Source organism: Haliotis rufescens, unplaced genomic scaffold, assembly GCF_023055435.1.
Source record: "Haliotis rufescens isolate VD_foot unplaced genomic scaffold, xgHalRufe1.0.p SCAF_6, whole genome shotgun sequence".
NCBI classification, from domain to species: domain Eukaryota; kingdom Metazoa; phylum Mollusca; class Gastropoda; order Lepetellida; family Haliotidae; genus Haliotis; species Haliotis rufescens.
In genome coordinates, this window is record NW_025964334.1 from 3,483,896 (window position 1) to 3,509,043 (window position 25,148).

General features: G+C 42.2%; 1 protein-coding gene across 4 annotated transcripts; it reads left to right on the top strand.

Annotated features, from left to right (window-relative positions):
• Window positions 1–5,761: 5,761 nt before the first annotated feature.
• Window positions 5,762–24,646, top strand: LOC124113512 (carboxy-terminal kinesin 2-like). Of its 4 annotated transcripts, XM_048386014.1 has the most exons (15): window positions 5,762–5,859; window positions 6,821–6,943; window positions 8,446–8,605; window positions 10,455–10,553; window positions 11,811–12,042; window positions 13,457–13,667; window positions 14,254–14,421; window positions 15,077–15,223; window positions 16,208–16,324; window positions 16,585–16,758; window positions 17,841–17,999; window positions 19,218–19,356; window positions 20,785–20,924; window positions 21,646–21,795; window positions 23,012–24,646. In XM_048386014.1, exons 1-15 carry the CDS (start codon window positions 5,848–5,850, stop codon window positions 23,054–23,056), a joined length of 2,076 nt encoding a protein of 691 aa, XP_048241971.1. In that variant the 5' UTR covers window positions 5,762–5,847; the 3' UTR covers window positions 23,057–24,646. The 4 variants fall into 4 exon arrangements, 3 of the variants coding, with proteins under 3 accessions (XP_048241971.1, XP_048241974.1, XP_048241973.1); XR_007218732.1 differs by lacking the exons at window positions 20,785–20,924; window positions 21,646–21,795; window positions 23,012–24,646 and adding exons at window positions 19,494–19,630; window positions 19,727–20,099 and having other exon boundaries at window positions 19,218–19,376; XM_048386017.1 differs by lacking the exons at window positions 20,785–20,924; window positions 21,646–21,795; window positions 23,012–24,646 and adding an exon at window positions 19,416–20,103 and having other exon boundaries at window positions 19,218–19,376.
• The last annotated feature ends 502 nt before the right edge of the window (window positions 24,647–25,148 follow it).

A 25,148-nucleotide genomic window follows, 5' to 3' on the forward strand; every position in this document is an offset into this window, starting at 1 on the left:
AAGCTGAGATGATTAGGGTGATGATGGTTTTAAGTTTGATTTTGCACACTCAGTGTTTGACATGCGTATTCACAGTTGAAAAGGGACATTTTCATGGGACCAAATATGGTCTCGTGGCAGTAAGGGGTGTGAAAAGTGAGGCACCACATATATGAATGTGTGTGTGCATGTATTGGTGTGTGGTCCGTGTGTGTGCATGTAGTGGTGTGTGGTCCGTGCGTGTGCATGTATTGGTGTGTGGTCCGTGCGTGTGCATGTATTGGTGTGTGGTCCGTGCGTGTGCATGTATTAGTGTTTGGTCCGTGCGTGTGCATGTATTGGTGTGTGGTCCGTGTGTGTGCATGTAGTGGTGTGTGGTCCGTGCGTGTGCATGTATTGGTGTGTGGTCCGTGTGTGTGCATGTAGTGGTGTGTGGTCCGTGCGTGTGCATGTATTGGTGTGTGGCCCGTGTGTGTGCATGTATTGGTGTGTGGTCCGTGCGTGTGCATGTATTAGTGTGTGGTTCGTGTGTGTGCATGTATTGGTGTGTGGTCCGTTTGTGTGCATGTATTGGTGTGTGGTCCGTGCGTGTGGATGTATTAGTGTGTGGTCCGTGTGTGTGCATGTATTGGTGTGTGGTCCGTGCGTGTGCATGTATTGGTGTGTGGTCCGTGCGTGTGCATGTATTAGTGTGTGGTCCGTGCGTGTGCATGTATTGGTGTGTGGTCCGTGCGTGTGCATGTATTGGTATGTGGTCCGTGCGTGTGCATGTATTAGTGTGTGGTCCGTGTGTGTGCATGTACTAGTGTGTGGTCCGTGCGTGTGCATGTATTGGTGTGTGGTCCGTGCGTGTGCATGTATTAGTGTGTGGTCCGTGCGTGTGCATGTATTGATGTGTGGTCCGTGTGTGTGGATGTATTAGTGTGTGCTTCGTGCGTGTGAAGGGGGCGGTCGGGTAGCCTAGTGGTTAAAGCGTTCGCTCGTCACGCCGAAGACCCGGGTTCGATTCCCGACATGGGTACAATGTGTGAAGCCCATTTCTGGTGTCCCCCGCCGTGATATTGCTGGAATATTGCTAAAAGCGGCGTAAAACAATACTCACTCACTCACTCGTGCGTGTGAATGTATTGGTGTGTGGTCCGTGCGTGTGCATGTATATAGTATATGGTCCGTGTGGATGTATGTTTGATGTGTGGTTCATGTGTGTGCATGTATTGGTGTGTGGCCCGTGTGAATGCATGTATTGATGCTTAAAGTATATATGGTTCGTGTGTGTGTATGTGTGTGTGCGCGCGCGTGCGTGCGTGCGTGTGTGCATGCATGTATATATAGTATGTGGTTGTGTGGAACAAAGCCGCACAGACTAAAATAACAGAACATGAAACTGCTCATCGGCACACATGTCTGCGAGATCACCTGAATTAAACAGATTTAGTAAAATTCATAGTAAGTTAGTACAACATAGACTGTGGAATATGTGTAACTGTTTGATTGGCATTCTAGAAGTAGGCAAGATAAGTAAGAAAAACGTACAACTTTGCATACACTGGTTTATTGGCAGTCTCTGCATCGCATTTTTGTTTGTTTGTTTGTTTGTTTGTTTGTTTGATGTTAAACGCCGCACTCAGCATTATTTCAGCTATATGATTGCGGTCTGTATATAATCGAGTCTGGACCAGACAATCCAGTGATTGATATCATGAACATCGATCCAAGCAATTGGGATACAATGACGTGCATCAACCAAGTCAGTAAGCCTGACCACCCGATCCAGTTAGGCGCCTCTTATACGACAAGCATAGTCGCCTTTTACGGCAAGCATGGGTTGCTGAAGACTTATTCTACCCCGGATCTTCACGGGGAGACAAGCATGGGTTGCTGAAGACTTATTCTACCCCGGATCTTCACGGGGAGACAAGCATGGGTTGCTGAAGACTTATTCTATCCCGGATCTTCACGGGGAGACAAGCATGGGTTGCTGAAGACTTATTCTACCCCGGATCTTCACGGGGAGACAAGCATGGGTTGCTGAAGACTTAATCTACCCCGGATCTTCACGGGGAGACAAGCATGGGTTGCTGAAGACTTATTCTACCCCGGATCTTCACGGGGAGACAAGCATGGGTTGCTGAAGACTTATTCTACCCCGGATCTTCACGGGGAGACAAGCATGGGTTGCTGAAGACTTATTCTACCCCGGATCTTCACGGGGAGACAAGCATGGGTTGCTGAAGACTTATTCTACCCCGGATCTTCACGGGTCCTCCCTGGTTTTACCAAGTGGATCACTGAGTGTTGCAGGAGTGAGTCTGATGAGTGTGTGTTGTTTTGCGTATATTTATGGTCATGAACTGCTAAACAGAGTATGTAATCAGTGCAGTAATGTTCCATATACCCTTGTTCCTAATCATGTGTACTGTCAGTTGTTGTATCAAATATAATATTTCAGATAACATAAATGGGAGTTTTGCCCTTTCTGTCTGAACTGGATTTAGTGCATGTTTATTTCAAAATTTAGTCGTATCATTTACATACAAATGGATATTCAAGAAATAAACGACGAGTGGGAGTTGTTTATCGTACAATAAAACCCTGCCTACATTGTTTTATTTTAAGATAAACAACGATCACGAGCCTTTTATTTTTTATATGAGATATCAATATTACTCTTTTAGGATGTTAGTAAAAACTAAACGCTTTAAACATATAAACCCGTATTAAATAATGATGACTCTCTGAATAGAATCCGACTGGCAGGTCCATTTAACAGGTGGGTAATTAAATTTAGTATTTCCCGCGTATGAGGTAACTGTATTGTTTTCTTGGTACTTGTTGTTACCCTGTCTGGCGCTCGGCATTAAGGGGCTAAAACAAGGACTGGTCGGCTCGGAGTCAGTATACTGTGTCTGAGTGGGGTATTCATGTTAAACTGCGGCATGGTATCTCAGTGAGCTAGCACTATAAATCGGCATCAGTCCGGACTAGTACAAGCAGCCACACAAACACACACACGTACATGCACGTCGCTATATAAGTGCAATAATCTTGGACGCGACGTTAAACCCAATTTCACCTCACCTAACCTGTATTGTTTTCTTTATTTAGAGATATATCTTATCATTTCTTAGTGGTTAACAGGTTAACCGCCCGTCCTCTATATCTCCAGGACTCCTATTTCGTTAAACATTCTCTAACATGGTTAACTGACAACAACCCGAAGTATTAAAGAGCAAGATTCTGGAGTATTTAACTGAACAAATGTATCAGATTTGATTTTATTTTTGTTTGTTTGTTGTTTAACGCCCCATTCAGCAATATTACAGCTATATGACGGCGGTCTGTAAATAATCAAGTCTGGACCAGACTATCCATTGATTGAAATTATATTAGCATCGATCCATGCAATTAGGATCGATGACATGCATCAACCAAGTCAGCGAGCCTGACCATCCGACCCCGTTAGTGTCCTCTTACAACAAGCGTAGTCGCTTTTTACGGCAAGACCTATATTCTACCCCGGATCTTCACGGGTCAAAAAGGTTTTAGAGAACATCTGTCATATCTGGTGCCCATTTGTCAAGAAGGAAAAGATGAATTTAGTTAACCCAACCATTAAATTCTATTAATAAAAGATGAAAGAAAAAAGACACATTCTGTTAGAGTAAGTGTGTTTATTCATGTATGGGAGGCCATAGGCCCATGTACATTTCAGTTATATATAGTAATATACAATTGAGACAATTTACATTGCAAACAATCTTAAGGGTATAATATTAGGACTTGGTACGTAATAATAGGGCTTCCTTCACATACTTAGCTACATTTCTGAGTATACAGTCATTTTTGCTATTTAAGAGATTACTAAAAGTCTTAATACATGGATTGTTATAGAATCTTACAGGAATATACTTTTGTCTTATTGTTGCGTAAAACGGGCAGACAAACACAAAATGGACTTCGTCCTCAATACAACCATTGTTACATAGCCGACAAAAGCGTTGTGAAGAATCAATATGCTCTCTTCTGCCCAGATTACTCCGTATAGGCAATTCACTTAATCGCAACAGGCGCATCATACGTCTATGGTCTCTATTTCTGAAAGCTGTAACATAATATTCCATATCCAATAATATCTTGACGTGTGAATAATACCTTAATTTACGAGACTCATAAATTTTCATCTGTATACTCTGTTTGTTGCAATCCAACAAACGTTGTCTAAATAGCTGCAAGAAACACTTAACATCACCAATATTCTGTTCGTACCACACATTACCAAATCCATATATGTCGAGTAAATATTTAACATGAGTTGCCCAAGTAATTCTACCACATTCATCCAGCTTCTTCATTAACAAATAACACTGTCGGGGATATCTTTCATCATTCATTCTAATCAGTTTACACCAGTATTTAACACACTTCATATGATAATCCACATGCAAACCATTTCTTCCACATTCAGCTAATATTGCCGTACTTGATACATATTTACCAACTCCTAAAACAAATTTACAAAACTTAGTATGAAAAGTTTCGACAATTTGACTACCTTTGCAGCCCCAGATCTCAGCACCATAAAGAAGAATGGGCTTTATCTTAATATCAAACAATTTAAATAAAATGTTAACTGGCATATTTACAAAGTGAAATTGCAATTGTTTAATGGCAAACAAAGCCTTATTGGCTTTTATCTTGAGAGTATCAATGCATTTAGTCCAAGACAATCTATTTGAAAACAGAACACCCAGATAACTATAGTAAGTACTTACATTTATACGTTTATCATTAAAAAACCATCGTTCATCATACCTTAAAGTACCACCTCTTCTGAAAACCAAAATTTTGGTTTTAGACATGTTAATTTCAAGTCCCCATTCTGTTATGTGGAGAACATCCCTGGTTTATCAAACTTAATATACATCCCTACTTTGAGACTTTGACAAAACATTCGTCTGTGAAAATACTTCAAAAACAATCTCACAAAAATCAGATTTTGTTATGAAATATGTTCTATGTAGATGCACGTGCGTCAAGCTCGGGCCCTAGCTGATCTTTACAATACATGGTACAGGGCTGCCTTCTGTTTTGTGCGGCCCTGAATGGGTATTTTGTATCGCTTGCATGTTTTCAAAACATGCTCACGTGGATTAATGGGAATCTCGAGCACTGAACAAGCATATATATGTTTATATGTTTTCCCATGGAAGGTGTATTTATTTACTTGAACACGGACATCGTTTTCAGGTAACACCATGGAACACATTACACAAAATATTTACTAAACGTTTCAGGATTATACAAATATTAAAAATATCTAGATCTAATTGTTAATTTCACACCACTTGTCATGTGCTGCTGTAGCCGAGGTCGATTTACATGAACACAAATCATACGGTGCGGGTTCGAGCCTCGCTGACGACACGTGTTTTCCGACAAAATTTGAAATATTCACTTTTAAATTGTCCAAAGATCGAGTTCCGTAAATTCCAAGTGTGAATTCAAAGGTGGGGTCACGATAATGTACGTAGGCATGAATATCTGACAACCGAATTGTCCATACGTAAATTATATTGAATCATTTGGATCAGAGTAACGGAACAGACGTGTTTTAATGTGTGAGATAAACTGTATTTTCATTTTTCAGTGCTAAGAGAGTAGAGGGACCGGCCTAACGCGTGTGTCGTGAAAGGGGAGGTAATCATGTCTTACCGTGAAAGTAACAACCGCCAATCAGCGGTCGGCTTTCTGGTCAAACAAGCCAATCATAGTGCTTCTTTCATTCACATCACCGCTTGTGGAAGGAAATTCAAAATCAAGGAAGGCTTACCTCTGATGAGCCGTCAGTCGTGAAAGAAAACAACAAACATGGAAACACAGGTACTATGTTGTTCTTTGCTAACAGTCATTACGAGGATGAGCATCGGCAGTCGTACATGTTACTCAGGATCTTGGGGCCATTGCGATTGTCTCGTCGACAGCTGTACAGTGTGCTGAAGTCTGACTGATGCACATTAGGCGCCGATGTTTTGTGTTGAATTTAGTCGTTTATTTAACTTTGTCAGTGCCACTTGTGTATAGATAACTTACACATGATTGCTGACAGTGTCTGGAACCTAATGATAGATTCACGGAAGACCATATACGACAATACTAAGACTAATATGACCAGCTGATGACTTGTCAACCTGTTGACGTGTTGTGAAATCTTTTCTATAAGTTTCAAATATATTTTCAACAAATGACACAATGTTCAATGGTGAAATGCTTTCGTTTTAGTTTTATTCAATAAAATGAAAGCATAACAACTAACTTGTAATTGGAAACAGGATTTTGCAGTGACACCAAGAAAGATTACTTACAGCCCATTGGGTAGTAGGCCTTGTGCATAATTTTATTGGGCACACTTTTTTCGGATTTCAATTAGCGCAGCTTTGAGGCTCGAACCACAGGACCATTTAACTAATAGGCCTAATAATTATAAACAAATTTGCAAAACAACTCGTAGACAAGGCTGCACTGTTTGATTTGTGGAACTAAGATCTGATTTTAATATGATTGATGAAGGGGATGTGTAGGAAAACTTATTGCCCCTACCATGGATTATCTTCTTAGTTCTTGATCCTTCAACTGAATTATCATAGACAATCGGTGTAGCTTAGTTTTTCACATCGTAGACTGATTGGAATTTTAATAGCCTAGTCCATCAGTCTAACATTAATTTTGCACTCTGATTTTGGTGGGATATTTGCTGTTTCAGCTTGGTCAAAGTTCAAAATGTTTAAATCCAACATGCCGATCTTGCCAGAAACACTGCTAAAGTTACAGATTTATTTTTCAGCGGAAACCATTATCGACAAAAAACATTGGCGGCAGCAAGTTGCCAATGCCAGGGAGCCGCCTCAAACCCCCGCAGTCTGTGAGTGTGAAGCGATCTCGCAGCTCAGAAGAGGACAGTGCTGTTGTAAGGATTTTGTTTTTCGCTTTACCATGTTTATTTGACAATACTTGCAAAATGAGGATTACATGGTCAATGAGTTAGCACTTCCTCGATGCATTGAAAGTTGCAAAGGCAAGTTCATGTAACAAAAATATAGTGGACCTTTCAATATTGTTACGTGTTGATTCCCAAATTGAACAAGATGTTATTGTTAACCCAGAAATCTGTACGTAAAAGAAATTTGTGTGAAACCAAAAAACAACCATCAATTGGTATACAATTAACAATTGTACTACAAAATTAACTAGGTTTACATATCAACAGAAATAACTGCCCAGCAATTACAATGGCAGCACACAAAAGAGCGGAAGTACAATATTCAATGACAGCACACAAAAGAGTGGTGGTACAATATTCAATGACAGCACACAAAAGAGTGGTGGTACAATATTCAATGGCAGCACACAATAGAGTGGTGGTACAATATTCAATGACATAATGTAACATGATGGCAGTGATCAGTATCAAATACACAAATACACTGTGATACACACACAAGCTGGTCTTAATGTGCTGAAATGTGTGAGATCTGCGTAAAAAGGCTCTTGTCTCCTTATATACTACCTACACAGTGCCCTCTAGACACAGAATATTCTACCTGTTTCTATAACAGACTATCACCATCCGTAGTAGTGAGTGAGTTGGGTTTAACGCCGCTTTTAACAGTATTACAGTCATATCGCGGCGTGTCAGCTTAATGTGGGAGGAAAGCCCGAAGTGATGCAGGTTTCAGACGTTTACCACTTCGGTGAAACCCACGAGCACGGGTATGGCGCTGACAAACCTAGAAACATAATTGGGGCGAACCGGGATTCGAACCCACAATCATAGGTTTCTGGCGTGCCTAAGGGACGCAACTCTGCACAGCGAATCGCGGCGCCTTAGGCGACTGGGCCACCCGTGCCCCCCCATCCGTAGTAAAGAAGACTGGAAGTTTACACACCGATCTAGATCTAAATATCGTTACTCCCTGACGACTGATCGCATTAATAGTACTACATTCCTGACGCTATACACTGCCAAAATACAATGCAGTGAGAGTCAACCAAATCTCAACAGAAACAATATAAAACAGTTACAATCGTTGTTCAACGCTAAAATACTCTGCCATGTAACAATCGGCGGTAGAAAGTAACATTTTTAGTCCAATAGTCCTTACAATGATAACAAAGCATCAACCTTGAAAATGGCAAATATCTACTAGTCCTTAAGCATGTTAAGATACCTAAACTATTGGGCAGTTTGGCAAGGACTGCCAATTTCTAATGCTGACAATACTTATCTATAGTCTAAGAGAGGCAGCTATGCATTAAACATGTTAAACGATAAGTTTGGTCAGTTGTAAATGTATTTGCAAAGGTAATCAGGTTAGGTGCGACGTCATTCAGCTAAGTTATCAAAGTCACCTGGCTGCTTCTATCGCCAGTTCCAACTCTGAATCCCATTCACATCTAATGTTTTTATAGGTTTCCAATCCAAACCCAGGGAAAAAGTTCCGTTCCGAGGCCCCTCCTGCGAAGATGAGTCGTAGCGTGTCGGTGTCCTCCCTCAACTCCACCCGGCCAACGCGGCCTGCTAACAACGCAATGGTGAAGACACAGAGACGTCCCCCCCAACGGCCAGCTGGTATGTCGGTGTCATTCATACAGTCCAGTTTCTAAAATTTACAAATATTTTGAAGAACCGGGGTAGAAAAGGTCTACAGCAACCCATGCTTGCCGTAAAAGGTGACTATGCTTGTTGTAAGAGGCAACTAACAGGATCGGGTGGTCAGACTCGCTGACTTGGTTGATGCATGTCATTGATCCCAATTGCGTGGATCGATGCTCATGTTGTCAATCACTGTATTGTCTGGTCAAGATTCGATTGTTTACAGACCACTGTCATATAGCTGGAATATTGCTGAGTCAGGCATTAAACAACAAACAACCAAACACAAATATTTTACCAGTCATTCAGTACAAAAATGTAAAACTAAGCGTGTAAGCCTTTTTATCATCTATGTTGAAATAATAACCAAATATATACTTCATGGCAACATAGGCAAGTTAACATGAAAGTTGTATTCCGTATTAAGTTAGTATAATAATCTATAACACTACTTTCACTTTCATGCCTGTTGGCAAAGGTGGCCCATTAGAGTAATGGGTTGTGCTTCGCTCTTCAGAGTTGTGTCCCTGAGCCATGCCAGATTTGAATCCCAGCTTTGCCATGATTATGATCACTGGAATGTCAACGCCATACCCAAGCTCATGTATTTCAAGACAGTGATTCACACATTGGCAAAGTAGACCTACAACCAGTGTTCAAAATAAATGCCCAGAGCTCCAGATAAGCTTTTGGTTTTGTGGGTATTTTACCCATGCATTTTAAAATCATTGGGTATCAGTAATTCTATCTGGGGATTCAAATTTCTGTTACCCACTAGTTTTTACACATGTGGGTATTTAAGTTAAATATTTAAAAACACTATTCATCTAGTCCCTGCAAACTGGTGTCGTGTGGGTTTGAGAGCTTTATAGGACTCAAAAATACCACGATACTTCCACAAGAAAGTGTGATGTCAAATGATCACGATGTAACTGTCATCGTGGAGTTTGGCAAGGTTGACGGAATGCCCGTTTATAATTTCAAAATAAGTTACTGAATTACTAATCAAATACGCAGGGTTACTTCACAATATTTTGATGATACGCACAAGTTCTATTTTTGTAGCGTATTTGTAATGTTTGTTGCGTATTTGATACACTTTGATTTTATTTTACTGCATATTTCTGATGCGTATTTTACGCAGATACGCAGCTCATCTGGAGCTCTGAATGCCTGTCTGTAGGCCTATGGCAGGTAGATCTTGTGTCGGGTCCGTAGTTTCCTTGTATGGGTCCTTATGGTCTGCAGTAAATTTACTTGACGATTTATTTGTCACAATAAAGTGCAGTTTTTTTATATGAGGGCCTGTAGAGTTTAGTCAGGGCCTGCAGCTTCTCAAGTCTGTGGGTCCTGATGGCATCCTGGCAATATATTTTACTTTGGTAATTCCTCCCACATTGAGAAGACACTGTAGTGTAACTGAAATGCTGTATATGCAGCGTTAAAGCCAACCCCATGTTGAATGATTTGAAACAAGTTCGTGGATACTAGATACTCAATAACATCTGCTATTTATCGCATTACTAAAAAATGTTTTAGATGTATAAAACGGTTCTAAACATAGGCTTAACTCGGAAAGGAACTTAGCTCGTAATTGTGTTTCGGAAATTAGCTCCGTTGTATGCATGCTGAAAAAGCTTCATTGGGTGTTTACGCATGTTGTTTTTATACATTCGAGTTTTTCATTTAACATGTTTAATGCATGCGTTTCTGTATGCAAGTTAATTGAAAGTAATTGGGTTTTGGATATTTTGGAGGGGTATGTTACGCAAATGCGCAGCTTATCTGTAGCTCTGATTACTGATTCTGTTGTTTGTATTGTCAGGTGCAAACTTGTCTGTCACGATATCAGGCATGCCCAGCAAGAGTGCCCCGCCCAAGAAGCCTCCCCCAGGACCCACCGTGCCCAAGGCAGCTGCTGCAGGTCAGTAGACTGACTGTCCATCCAATAGACTACACTGGAAGATCCAGGGTAGAATATGTCTTCAGCAACCCATTCTTGTCGTAAAAGGCGGCTATGCTTGTTGTGAGAGGCGACTAACAGGATCGGGTGGTCAGTCTCGCTGACTTGGTTGATGCATGTCATCATATCCCAATTACGAAGATCAATGTTCATGATATCAATCAGTGAACAACAAAAAAACAAGACTGCACTGAAGATGGCAGTCTGCCTTTGAGAAGTGTTCAGTGACAGTGCTAGTGGTAGAGCATCCTCACAGAGAGGGGAAGGTTGGGGTTTTGATTTCCGGCCAAGTCATACCAAATGACGTTAAAGGATGGTATCTGTTTTTACTCGGCACTTGGCATTAAGTGGCTAAAATGAGCATGGTCGGCTCGGAGTCAGTATACTGTCTCTGAGTGGGGTATTCATGTGAAACTGTGGCATGGTATCTCAGTGGGCTAGCACTTTAAAATAAGCATTAGTCTGACGAGTAGGAGCAGCCACACACACACATATGCATGCATGTTGCTATGTATGTGCAACAATTTGTTCGTGACGTTAAACCCCTTTTCACCTCACCTCTTGAGGTCTACTCACATTATTCAATCCTTGGCCCCCTAAATCTTGAACTTTTAGCATAAGGGGAATGACAAGAACCCTCTGACTTTCATGCTTAATTTCGGACAGGGTATCATTGCCCAAATTTTGTCCTAATGCATCATTTTAATTACAGTAAACTACAGTTATAACGAACACGCTTATAACGAACTGACGGATATAACGAACTTACTTTTTGGTCCCGGCTATTTGCTGTTGTTATACCATGTATACTGTATATATACTTATAACGAACTACGGTTATAACGAACTAAAATTAGTAGTCCCTTTGAGTTCGTTATAACCGTACTTTACTGTACATTTGTGTTGTAACGTAGGAATCGTTTGTTAACTTTGATAACCAAGATCTCTTGACAGAAATCTGTCTTCTTATAATACTTGTATATAGAAGACTTCACTGGGTTTCAGATCGGTCCATTTTGTAGGACATGGATTGGTTGCCGTTCAAAGTATTTTTCAAATTTGGTAAACATGTACAAATTTGTCTCAACAAAATTTGAATTTTTTGAAAATGCACCAAGGCATTTGGTCATGTTGGTTCTATATCAAAATCGCTGCAAAGATATAGAACCTGGTCCCGAGCTGTGTGACTTAAGGAGTGTGTGTGTGTGTGTGTTGTAGGCGGTAAGAAGCGAGCAGCATGGGATCTAAAGGGGCGGCTCCAGGACATGGAGCAAGTGCTGCAGCACCGCGACCAGGTGAGCTCCACGCTCCAGGTCCAACTGGAGAGCTACAACAACAGAATCAACACGCTGGAGTCCCAGAACACCCAGCTGAGTGGCACTGTGGCAGAGAAGGAGCAGCTGTCTACCGAGGTCTACAAGGAGAATCAGGAGGTCATCCGCAAACTCAGGTACAGTGAAAATGCGTGGCACATGTCAATAGCTATATTGTTCATCTAGAATTTGAGTCATAGCTCATACTGAGAATCTCACCCGAGTGTCTTTTGATATCAAATATATCAACACAAGTTGTTAAAAGTGGAAAACTCTCAGGCTTATCAAGTTTTATCAAGATTCAACAGCAGCGAACATGCATCGCCTCATCTCAGTCTGAGATGGGTTTTGTTCGCCAAGAATCAGCTACCAGGTCAGCCAGACTGACAGTTTCACGTCCCTCCACTCACATCCATCCTTGGATTAGAGGACTTGCCACTATGCCCAGTTCAAACATTACATATCTATCTGCAGAAGACAATGTTGAGAAGATATAGGAATAGTTCAGCAGAAGTCTGCAGAACACCCATCTTCTTCTGGATGAGAGCAGTTATCCTTAGAGCCTGCAAGGCAGCGGGACTGAATCCACCATCAGCATCCCATCCGCAAGAAGTGAGACCTTAGCATCTACTCTAGCGCTTCAGGGCAACTGCTCCATCACAGCGATTGTGGAAGATTGTTTCTGCAGACCAGACTCTGTCTTTGCTAAACATTACCTCAGAGACTTCTCCACACAAGATGTTGCTTGAATTCATCAGTTTGGACCATTAGTAGTTGCACAACAACTGACAGAGCCTACTAGAAGATAGATCTTCCTACAAGTACTCACCCACTATCACACAGACTTGCTGACGTCAGGTCACTGCCCCATAACCAAGGACCGAGAGTCCATGTCTCCTGGTTTGCTATGTAATTCAGACCATGAGTGAAAATGATTTATTTAAGTTTATGACCTTCTCTTAACACTATAATCATTTAAAGTAGGCAGGAAAAATTATTTTCCTTACTGAACTTACTAAATTCACCAAAGCTATAGGATTTATTCCTCTATTTCGCAAGGAGGTGGATATAAATAAAAGATTATCACTTTCCCAAGGGTATATTTGAACAGATAAGATATGTATTTTTTAGAGTAAAATACATTTATACTTATTTGACTTCTTCCCCTGTGTTTGGTCATACGGTAAAGGTCATGAGAGAGTGACGCACATACCGGCTTGGTCACATGTTCCCAGTGAGCATGTGAAGGCCAGGATGCTTTCGGGAGAGCTGTTTTTCTGTTCTCCAGAAACAGTTCAGGAAGTTTCCACTACCTTTCGGAAATAGAGAGAGATAGCCAATTAGTATGGATAAGTAGAAATGATAGTTTTACTCTAAAAAGTACATTTTGATAAAATAAACAACTGAATATTCTGTCAACCACACGTTTGCAGGCAGCCGCCTGAAAGGTGGAATAATGTTGATTGTGGCGTAAGATAAACTGCATGTTTTACAAAAACCGACATTAACGTGAGTGGTAATACGACACTACTGTTGTGTTGCATGTTGCAGAGCCACTCAGGATGAATTGGATGACATGAAACGCAAGTTTCAGCGTGAGATCGAGGACCTTAACTTCAGCAAGTCATCTCTGCAGAGACAGAAGGAGAACCTTGAGGGTGAGGTCTCCGCTTACCAGAAGGAAGTCTCAGGGCTCAAGTCTTCCATTGCCGAGGTTTCTTCCGCACAGGCCAAGATTGGGGCAGAACTTGAAGCCACCAAGGTAATCCAATTTCATTCTCTCTTTCAGTCAGAGATAAGTCTGACTTGGGATCTTTGAAGATGTTTAAGTATTTGGAAGAAATTGCTGATTTTTAAAATATATTTATCATCCCAAACTGGCTCACATATGAGATATTGCTTGGGTGATATCAAGCGATATCAACATTGTAGATATCATTGCAATGAAATTGCGTCACGATGCTTTGCAGACCATTGTGACGTCATTGTTTACCATCAAATGACATTACTAATGGCTCTGCTACTGAAGCTGTTAGCAGTAGTTTTGGCACTTAAGATACTGCTAATTACTGTCTACAAACTGAAAAAGTTGGATGATAAATAAAATCTCACCCTCGTGTCTTATGATATCAAATATATAATTCAAGCCTCGGAATTTTTTCCTCTTTTATCAACTTGCGTTGATATATTTGATATCAAAAGACACACGAGTGAGATTCTCTATGTAATACCCACATACAAAATATAATTTATATTGTCAAACTATTGAATCTTGTTTAATGTTTTCAATGGCTTGAGCTGCATGTGAGGTTTTTGGGGTCACTAGATTCCTCAATGGTGTTTTTCAGCTGGGTTTAAGTCAGAGTGAGGCTCGTGGTCGAGGCAAAGACACAGAAATAAGTCGATTAAACAGTGTGGTAGCAGAACTGGAGCGGGTCATCGAGGAACAGAACCGACAGAAGAGAGAACACGAGACAGAACGGCGGAAACTCCACAACCTGGTGCAAGAGCTGAAGGTCTTGTTATATGGCTTGTTCATTGTTTATAACTTAGTGATAAGGGTAGATGAAGATGCAGCAGTCATTTGTATGCATGGATATAGCCGTCATCATTTCAGAGATGAAGTGAATCAATGTGCTTTATCTCAATCACTTCCTGTAGTGGCTATGGATCTCACTCACTCACTCACTCACTCACTCACTCACTCACTCACTCACTCACTCACTCACTCACTCACTCACTCACTCACTCACTCACTCACTCACTCACTCGACCGCCTCCGTGGTCTTGTGGTAGAGCGTCCGCCCGGAGAGCGGAAGGTCCAGGGTTCGATCCCGGGCCGCGTCATACAAAAAGACGTTAAAAGATTGTACTTGTTGTTACCCTGTCTGGCGCTCGGCATTAAGGGGCTAAAACAAGGACTGGTCGGCTCGGAGTCAGTATACTGTGTCTGAGTGGGGTATTCATGTTAAACTGCGGCATGGTATCTCAGTGAGCTAGCACTATAAATCGGCATCAGTCCGGACTAGTACAAGCAGCCACACACACACATACACGTGCATGCACATCGCTATATAAGTGCAATAATCTTGGACGCGACGTTAAACCCAATTTCACCTCACCTCACTCACCTCACTCACCTCACTCACTCACTTCTTCCTATCCCTGCAGGGCAACATCCGCGTGTTCTGCCGAGTCCGGCCGTTACTAGGAGATGAAACTATTGCCAGCGACGGAGTCATCCACCATATGAACTTCCCCGACCTCGATGGGAGGGTCATGGAGCTGGAGAAACTAGGCGACGCCTCCCTCAATGAGGTCAGTAAATGGTCATCATTCAGTATGTGTGAGTCAATCTCTAGTGTTTATTTTTGGAGATGAGGTTAGATGTATTAACCTGTTAACTGACTAAGATTCACATTCCAAAACCTTTAAGGGCAAGTATTTTCCAAGTCATGTAGGGCATTGAACTATGCAGAGTTGTGTCCCTTAGGTGTCTGAAACCTATGATCATAGGTTCAAGTCCCAGATCGACCTGATTATGTTTCTTGGTTTGTTGGCTCCCTACCTGTGCTGTGCTCTGGTGCGCTGTGATATAACTGAAATATGTTTGAAGCAGTATTAAAGCCAAACTCATGCTTAAGTATTTGAGTTAATCTGTCCAAATGAAACATAACAGGGGGGTTAGTTCAAGTTGCGCAGTGATAGCAAATAGGTGTGTCACGATAGATCGAAATATGGATATATTGCTATTGGTAAGCACTTAAAGTCAATAAATCGATTGTTAAATCATTTTCGGATCAATAGTATCGATTTAAGTTAGGAATATAGATAGTTTTGATTGTATTTACCATATGCGATTGAGTCAAATGCTGTTCAAATTTGTTTTTCTTTTGATCATGAGTGGTAGTAATTAAAACATAGTAATGTGGAAGTTTCTTTTTCTTAAATTATTACCGTAAAGAAAAAACAAATCAGTCATATCTCAAACTTTACTTTTTATTTGTTGTTATGGTAATCAAATTCAAAGGAAGCATCAATTCCAAGGTTCAATTCAACTCTAAAATCCATCTAAAATGATACACTGAAAACTATCGATATTTATCGCAATAGTTGCTTGCAATATCAATAGTTATTGCAATAGTGATTTCCAGACCAATAGTCACCCCTAATAACAAAGTCAGATGACCTCCTTAATCATTGCAAGGTTTGTTAAGAAAATACTCCTGTGAACGAGTTCATGTAGATTTGATCGGAGCATGCAGACGGGCGTTTATTTTTGAGATTGATGATGTGTTTCAGAGTTCACTAGCAGCATCTCGCCGGGGTCAGAATAAGTACGACTTTACGTTTGACAAAGTGTTCCAGCCGGAAACCACACAGTCACAGGTGTTTGAGGAAATAGCACAGTTGGTACAGGTAATGATGTCACATGGCAGCAGCCTCTCCGGTGTTTGTTACAACACAACGCTGGCCATTATAACCATTCAGATTTCTTTTTACATTGTATATTATTATTACATTCAAACTAAGCATTAAGCCTCTTCCTCTTCATGTGTCCTGGTATCAGTGAAGTACAAGTCAACCGACATATTTGGGAATGGGTTAATCCCTGAGATACCAGGGATTTATGACAGCACAAATACAGTTCATGCACACAAACGTTTTGTTTGTTTCAGAGTGCACTGGATGGCTACAATGTGTGCATCTTCGCGTACGGCCAGACAGGGTCAGGGAAGACCTACACGATGGAGGGAGGCAGTGTAGATGATGACCTGACGATGGGCATGATTCCCCGGGCGGTGCAGCAAGTCTTCAGCACGGCCCGGGACCTGGAGGAGAAAGGCTGGCAGGTACGTACAGTTGTTGTACTATGAACAGACTTGTACTGCAGACAGCTAGACTAGTGTCTTGCTTATCATCCAAAACTGGCTCCCACAGGAGATATTGCTTGGGTGAAATCAAGCAATATCTACATTGTAGATATTGCTGCAATGAAATTGCCTCAAAATGCACACTGCATTTTTGACATCACTAATGGCTCTGCTACTGAAGCTGTTAGCAGTATCTTTTACACATCAGGCACTGCTTATTACTGTCTACAAACTGAAAAGGTTGGCAAAGTGATGTTGGATGATAAATAAAATCTCACCCTCGTGTCTTTTGATATCAAATATATCAACACTCGTTGATAAAAGTGGAAAAACTCCTCGGCAAGCCTTGGAGTTAGTCTGGGTTAGAAAAGGTCTTCAGCACCCAATGCTCGTAAGAGGAGACAGTGTTGAGTGGTCAGGCTCTCTGACTTGGTTGATGCATGTCATCGTATCCCAAATGTGTGGATCGATGCTCATGTCAATCACTGGATTGTCTGGTCCAGAATCGAATATTTACAGACCACTGTCATAGAGCTGAAATATTGCTGAGTGCTTAAGAAAAAGCTTCCGACTAAATGTTTGACCATGTTTACAGATGCAACAAAACGTATGCTCACCTGTATTTGTAAGAAGTAGTGTTTTATTGTTTAATTCAAGAGATTTATTCATGAAACTATATTGTGACAGCAGTAGCCCTATAACCACACGGGGACGGTGGGGTAGCCTTGTTGTTAAAGCATTTGCTCGTCACGCTGAAGACCCGGGTTTGATTCCCCACATGGGTACATTGTGTGAAGCCCATTTCTGGTGTCTACCTGCCGTGATATTACTGGGACATTGCTAAAAATGGTGTGAAACAAAACTCACTATAACCACACACGAGTCAGGCCTAGAGTACCAGTGCATGTGTCAATGGTGTGTGTAGTCAGCTGTGTGTGTTCCAGTGTATGTGTCGATGGTTGTAGTCAGCTGTGTGTGTTCCAGTGCATGTGTCGATGGTGTGTGTAGTCAGCTGTGTGTGTTCCAGTACTGGTGTGTCTAATCAGCTGTGTGTGTTCCAGTACCAGCTGGATGCCTCCATGTTGGAGATCTACAATGAGACAATCCGGGATCTCCTTAGTGAGGAAGATATGAAACACGAGATCAAGATGACGGGGAATGGCAGCACCGAGACCATCGTCAGCAACCTCACAGTCATCTCCGTCCAAACAGAATCTCAGGTAGACCTCATGAACGTTTTGTTAGAAGTCTGACTCTGTTTGTCATCGCTGTCTGTATGTCTGGGACAGCCTACAGTCACACCACATGGTGAAATCAGTGTCCGAAATAACTGCCTGACCGCCTGCCCATGGCTGGAAACTTTTGTCGGGCTGCATGAAATCTTCCTCTACCTGCCTGACAGTCTGGCAGATAATTTGAAGACTACTTGCATAAACAGTATTCAGGTTTATCATAACTCCTTGCAGATTCTCAAGTAATTGTTTGCATTATTTCAACTGGATCAAGTCACCATTTGTCTCATATTTTTGCGATATTTCAATATTCATACTGCATGAATGCGGGCAGGTAACTTTGAAGATGGGCAGGCAACATTTAGGGGTCACCTGCACGACTGTCTTGTTGGGTTTTAAAGTTATTTCAATCACTGGGTGTGAGTATAACACTGTATCTGTCAGTCCAATAGCTCCTTGTTCACCTTCTAAACATGCGGTGTCATTCAAGTGTTGGGGTAAAATTATGGAAATAAAATGTTTACAAACATGTCCATGCATGTTTATTTTCCCTGTGGGGATTCCATCTTAGAATATATCCCCAGCAACCTGTGCTGGTCATAAGAGGCAACACAATACTGGTCACTGGATTGTCTGGCCCAGATTCGATTTTTTTTTTTTTTTTTTTTTTTTTTTTTTAACCGGTTGATGTCAAATGGCTGCAATATTGCTGTGTTTGACAACACACAACAAACTCAAGTCATATCACTGCATAGTTTGGATTTTTACATCATCAATATGTTCATCTCAATAGAATGAAAATGCTTAGGGCAAAGTCTTGTTCATGTTATGTTTGTATGTAAATAATCAAGTCTGGACCAGACAATCCAGTGATTGACATCATGAGCATTGATCCATGCAATTGGGATACGATGACATACAACAACCAAGCCAACGAACCTGACCATCCGATCCTGGTAGTCTGCCTGCTCCAGACTCGATTATTTACAGGCCCCCATCATATAGCTGGAATATTGCTGAGTGCGGTGTTAAACAACAAACACTGGCCTACCAGAAACCTATCAGTGTGGGTTCAAAAACCTGCTGAGGTTTGTAGGTTTGTCAGCACCATACCTATGCCCGTGGGTTTTTTGTCCCCCACCAAAGTGTCATACCCTGACAGAGCTTAAATTAAACTGAACTCACTCACTCAGTGAATATTTCCAGATCCACAAGTTGTTGAAGAAGGCGACACACAACCGTGCCGTGGCAGAGACCAGGTGCAATGAACGATCATCTCGGAGTCACTCCGTGTTCCAGCTCAAGTTGAGGGGCAGCAATGAGTTGACAGGGGAGAACTGTTCAGGTGAGGGGAGAACTGTTCAGGTGAGGGTAGCAATGAGTTGACAGGGGAGAACTGTTCAGGTGAGGGTAGCAATGAGTTGACAGGGGAGAACTGTTCAGGTGAGGGCAGCAATAGGTTGGCAGGGGAGAACTGTTCAGGTGAGGGGAGAACTGTTCAGGTGAGGGTAGCAATGAGTTGACAGGGGAGAACTGTTCAGGTGAGGGCAGCAATAGGTTGGCAGGGGAGAACTGTTCAGGTGAGGGCAGCAATGAGTTGACAGGGGAGAACTGTTCAGGTGAGGGCAGCAATGAGTTGACGGGAGAACTGTTCAGGTGAGGGCAGCAATAGGTTGGCAGGCGAGAACTGTTCAGGTGAGGGGAGAACTGTTTAGGTGAGGGCAGCAATGAGTTGACAGGGGAGAACTGTTCAGGTGAGGGCAGCAATGAGTTGACAGGGGAGAACTGTTCAGGTGAGGGCAGCAATGAGTTGACAGGGGAGAACTGTTCAGGTGAGGGGAGAACTGTTCAGGTGAGGGGAGAACTGTTCAGGTGAGGGTAGCAATGAGTTGACAGGGGAGAACTGTTCAGGTGAGGGCAGCAATGAGTTGACAGGGGAGAACTGTTCAGGTGAGGGGAGAACTGTTCAGGTGAGGGGAGAACTGTTCAGGTGAGGGTAGCAATGAGTTGACAGGGGAGAACTGTTCAGGTGAGGGGAGAACTGTTCAGGTGAGGGTAGCAATGAGTTAACAGGGGAGAGCTGTTCAGGTGAGGGCAGCAATGAGTTGACAGGGGAGAACTGTTCAGGTGAGGGGAGAACTGTTCAGGTGAGGGGAGAACTGTTCAGGTGAGGGTAGCAATGAGTTGACAGGGGAGAACTGTTCAGGTGAGGGCAGCAATAGGTTGACAGGTGAGAACCGTTTAGGTGAGGGGCAACATTGTCTTACTGTGTTTATACTACAATGTTTAGGACAGACTATGTCTTGAAAATGGTCTTGCTTGTAACAGACAACCCAGGACCAGGACCCACTGGGACACTGCTGCTGATCTTGTAGCATTGCTCTCTGGTTGTCGTGTATGCAGACAAGTGTCCTAACAACAATGTCTAAGATTCTTCTTTTTTCACTATGTCAGCACCGTACCCATGCTCGTAAGTTTCACAAAAGTGGTAAATGTCTGGGACATGCATCACTTCAAGTGGTAGAGACTAACACTTTTAGTCCACTTGTCCTTATAATGATAACATATAGCAAAACCTTTAAAAATGGCAAATTTCTACTTATGACACCTTAACTATTGGGCAGTTTGGCAAGGACTACAGGACATGTGCCAATTACTAATGCTGACTTCAGGCTTTCCTCAGCTCCCTTTTTTTCTAATCTTGCCTACAATTTGCTGGCACAATGTTTGTCCTGGGAATGTTGACCAGAGATCTGCTTCCTTCTCCCACCAGGCATCCTGAGTCTGGTGGACCTGGCCGGCAGTGAGAGGGTCAAGGACTCCGGGTCAGAAGGTCAGAGACTGAAGGAGGCACTTGCCATCAACAAGAGTCTCAGTAACCTGGGCAACGTCATCATGGCGCTAGGCAACAAGGTAGGTGCTCCCTTTCAACAAAACTCCCTAAGGTCACCGTGGCACCTGTTATGTGAACAGCAACACTCAATACAAATGAAATATATATGGGCTTCAGTGAAAGTGTCATGATCAAAAAGAGACCGCCTCAGTGGTCAAGTGGTAGAGGGTCCGCCTGGAGAACGGAAGGTCCAGGGTTCGATCCCCGGCCGCGTCATACCAAAAGACGTTAAAAGATGGTACTTGTTGTTACCCTGTCTGGCGCTCGGCATCAAGGGCTAAAACAAGGACTGGTCGGCTCGGAGTCAGTATACTGTGTCTGAGTGGGGTATTCATGTTAAACTGCAGCATGGTATCTCAGTGTGCTAGCACTATAAATCGGCATCAGTGCGGTCTAGTACAAGCAGCCACACACACACACACACACACATGCATGCACGTCGCTTTATAAGTGCAATAATCTTGGACGCGACGTTTAACCCAATTTCACCTCACCTCACCTCATCATCAAAAAGACACCAGATTTTAGCATCATAAGGCATTGGAGGCAGTGAAAATCATTTGAAAGAGAATGGAATGTGATGCTCACTCTGCCATGTCTTCAGCTAGAATTCCCGACATAAGTGTAGGAAGGAGAGTACATAATTATACATATGCTGTCCGAAGATTGGGAACATCACAGCTGGGATGTGAGCAATGGGATGTATTTTGTTGAACTGATTGCCATGTGTGATGTTTGCAGGATAACCATGTTCCGTACCGGAACAGCAAGCTGACGTACCTTCTGCAGAACTCACTGGGTGGCAACAGCAAAACACTCATGTTCGTCAACGTCTCGCCAAAGGAGGAATGTTTCCAGGAGACGCTAAACTCTCTCCGGTTTGCCACCAAGGTGAGACGGCTTGTGCAGATCAGATGTCAGCTATTTATCATTTATCATAATTGGCTTCGCTGTGAGTCTTGGACACTGCATTACATTTTCATGATATTTAGTGTAGGAGAGGTGAACCACAGCGTAAAGGATGTAACATCCACACTGTACAGCACAGCTATTATTGTGCATTTGCTTGCTTTTATAGCTAAAATGGATAGAATTATCATAAAAACGCCCGCATGTTATCAGAAATGAGCGGGCCACTGTAACTTGATAATGCCCTCATATTACTTGACGACGGGCCATAATCACGCCCGTTGTTAGGTGACGTCATAGGATAGGGATAGGTGACGTAACGTTCAATAGTGACGTCATCTGGTTTGTTCTATGATGTTTCCATATTTGTAAAAATGGGTCAGTGACATTCGTGTTGATTGCAGTAAATGTTTCAAAATCGACATTGTTGTTTCTTTTTATTTGATAACAAATTCCATCCATTTTAGCTATAATAACGGCAACGCTATTTTTCAGGGCATTATCATTTGCAGAAGCCCTCGGTCTTTTCAACACTGTTAATGGAAGACCTCGGGCTTCTGCAAATGATAATGCCCTGAAAAATAGCGTTACCCTTATAGTATTGGGAATTTAGAAGACTGGTTAGAAAGTTCACCGAACATGACCTTGGGGATTTGTCAAATCCTGAGTAAGTGGGTTTAACGTCTCTTTGAACATCCTTCCAGTTGTAGCACGGCGTGTCAGATCCTGACCAAGACCTAATATTGAATCACAGTACTAGATTGATCCTTAAATTTTACTGCAGTTACAATGGAATCAACTATGTTATATAATGGGATGCTCAGATTGTGCTCACTAGGATGTAATAGCATGGGAGGAGACCACTGGTCATATCCAACTAGTCCCAGCTTGTTTCAGACTAGTTGATTGTCTGAAGTAACCAGATTTTTTGAGAAAACAACTAGTCTCACTTGATTGTCTCTTGACATGGACTAACATACTAGTGGCCATGTCTCTTTCTGTCGTAAGAGGCGACTAATGGTTGATGCATGTCATCGCATCCCAATTGCGTAGATCAATACTCATGATGTCAGTCACTGGATTGTCTGGTCCAGACTCGATTATTTACAGACCTCCGTCATATAGCTGGAATATTGCATACAAACTCTATGTAGTTTTTTGTTTGTGTTGTAACCTTGTAACCTCTGTCTGTCTGCAGGTGAATCAGTGCAACATCGGCACCGCCCAGAAGAAGGCCAAGTGAACACCTGTCCCTGTGTAACGTTGACAGTACCGAGCCCATGGTGTCCTACAGACAGAAGGCAATAGTAGTGTGACACCAGGTGTCGAGGATCACTACCTCTACTGGATATAGCCTGCAGTGTTGAGGGACTACTGCTTCTGTTTATAACAAGCTATTTATACTGCTGTCTTGGAACTCTGTCCCTGAACTGGGAGGAAACAAGTAGTTACTTTCGGGGGGAGTTTCTGCACCTCCACCCTGTTGTGTTGACGAGTGTCAGGGAATCAGGATAGCTCATGATATTCCTATTCTTGGGTGTCCACCCAACCATCTTCAAGGTCAAAGAATTTTGTGGTCCATATGTCCTCTTTTCTCAAATTTGGCCTGTAACTTGTTAAGACATATGTTCAAATGCAATGACTACTCTCTCAATCTCTTTCCATTCCAACATACTCACGATAGAGCTCAAAGTATCATCACCACTAAGTAAGTTATTCCCCATCAGTCATCAGAAACATCCCTTCACAAGAATACCCCATGTCATGTTTTAACCCAGTTTGGTTTTAGCTGTAAATATATTCAATGTTGTCTTTGTCTGTCCTTCATCTTGTCCTCCACATCTTGTCTCTCGATCTCCTTCCTGTCTCTCCTTGCTCACTATGTACTTTCTTGTGTACAACTAGCTTACCGGAACTCTACATGAATGTGAGCTTACAGCCTGAAAACTGTCAGCATTATCACATCTAGTAACACTCCTGCCAACTTGAAACAAGGTGAAACCCCCTTTTTAGGATAATCATACTAATTGGTCTTGTACATATCAATAAAATTGGGTGCAATTGTGAGATAACTTTAGTTTGTAAGGTCTTGGTGCTGACGTTATGAAAGCTGGTCATTTAGCCATTCCTAGAAGTATAACAGTATATGTGTTAACTTGGCTCTTGGTTCATTACCAAGTTAATGTTAATGTCGGTAGAATGTCATTGATGAGCATAACCCTTGTATAATGAGTAGGTATTAATGGAATGAAATTCTTCATGTCATATAGCTGAAGTTTTCATTGTGAACATGATATGATTTTGTTTGTGCACAGAACGTGTTCATGGGAAATGTTGTTTTACTAGGAAATGTAGATTAATGTCATAAGATCTTCTACTTCTGACCATACAAGGATTCAACAGTGGATGTTGCCCATGGAACCAATTAACGTTGACGCTGACAGTGCTATGTTCCTCCACCAGAATACATTGGGTTGCTGTACTAGTGCAGAAATATCCCCGCAGAACAAGCACATTTACTAGTGATGTGTTAGTGAGCATTTTTTGTTTGTTAACTACATTTCCATTTCCGGAATCTAGGTACCAGCATGGGGGGGGAGTTTTACTGAAGTATAATACAGTCATCATGTCAGTGTGGCACAAAGTGCATGAATGGGTTATAGACCTGTCATATGAAACCATTTATCTGTGGATTTTAGTGTCAGTGTATTTACATTTCATTGTGAAAACTGTCTTTGTAATTACTTTGTTGTGGTTATTTTAGGGAGATATGTTTCTTATCATGTACATAGACTAAATATATTAAATATAAAATGTAGTTTTCTGCACATGGCTTCTTCTTTTCTTGTTGTTTGTTGTGTGATGATTGGGTGTGGCTGTCAGGGAGCAGTGAAACAACTATCACTGCCCGACCCACGTCCGTGGCATAGTGGATACAGCGTCATCCTGTAGAGAGAGCTAGCTCGGGGTTGGGATCCCCTGGCCTTGCCTCAAAAGATTTTGTTTAACTTGCTATATGACGGCAGTCTGTACCAGTGATTGATATCATGAGCATCAATCTACGCAACTGGGATACAATGACATGCCCCCTCACCTTACCGGGGGCACAGGTGGCCCAGTCGTCTAAGTCGCCGCGATATGCTGTGCAGAGTTGCGTCCCTTGGGCACGCCAGAAACCTATGATTGTGGGTTCGAATCCCGGTTTGCCCCTATTATGTTTCTAGGTTTGTCAGCACCATACCCATGCTCGTGGGTTTCACCGAAGTGGTAAACGTCTAAGACCTGCATCACTTCAGGCTTTCCTCCCACATTAAGCTGACACGTCGTGATATGAC

Bases quoted from the DNA above. Each gene is read 5' to 3' on its own strand.
- LOC124113512 (XM_048386014.1), top strand. The intron at 12,043-13,456 runs GTACAGTGAAAA...TGCATGTTGCAG, and splicing joins GAGGTCATCCGCAAACTCAG to AGCCACTCAGGATGAATTGG. The intron at 21,796-23,011 runs GTGAGACGGCTT...GTCTGTCTGCAG, and splicing joins CTCTCCGGTTTGCCACCAAG to GTGAATCAGTGCAACATCGG.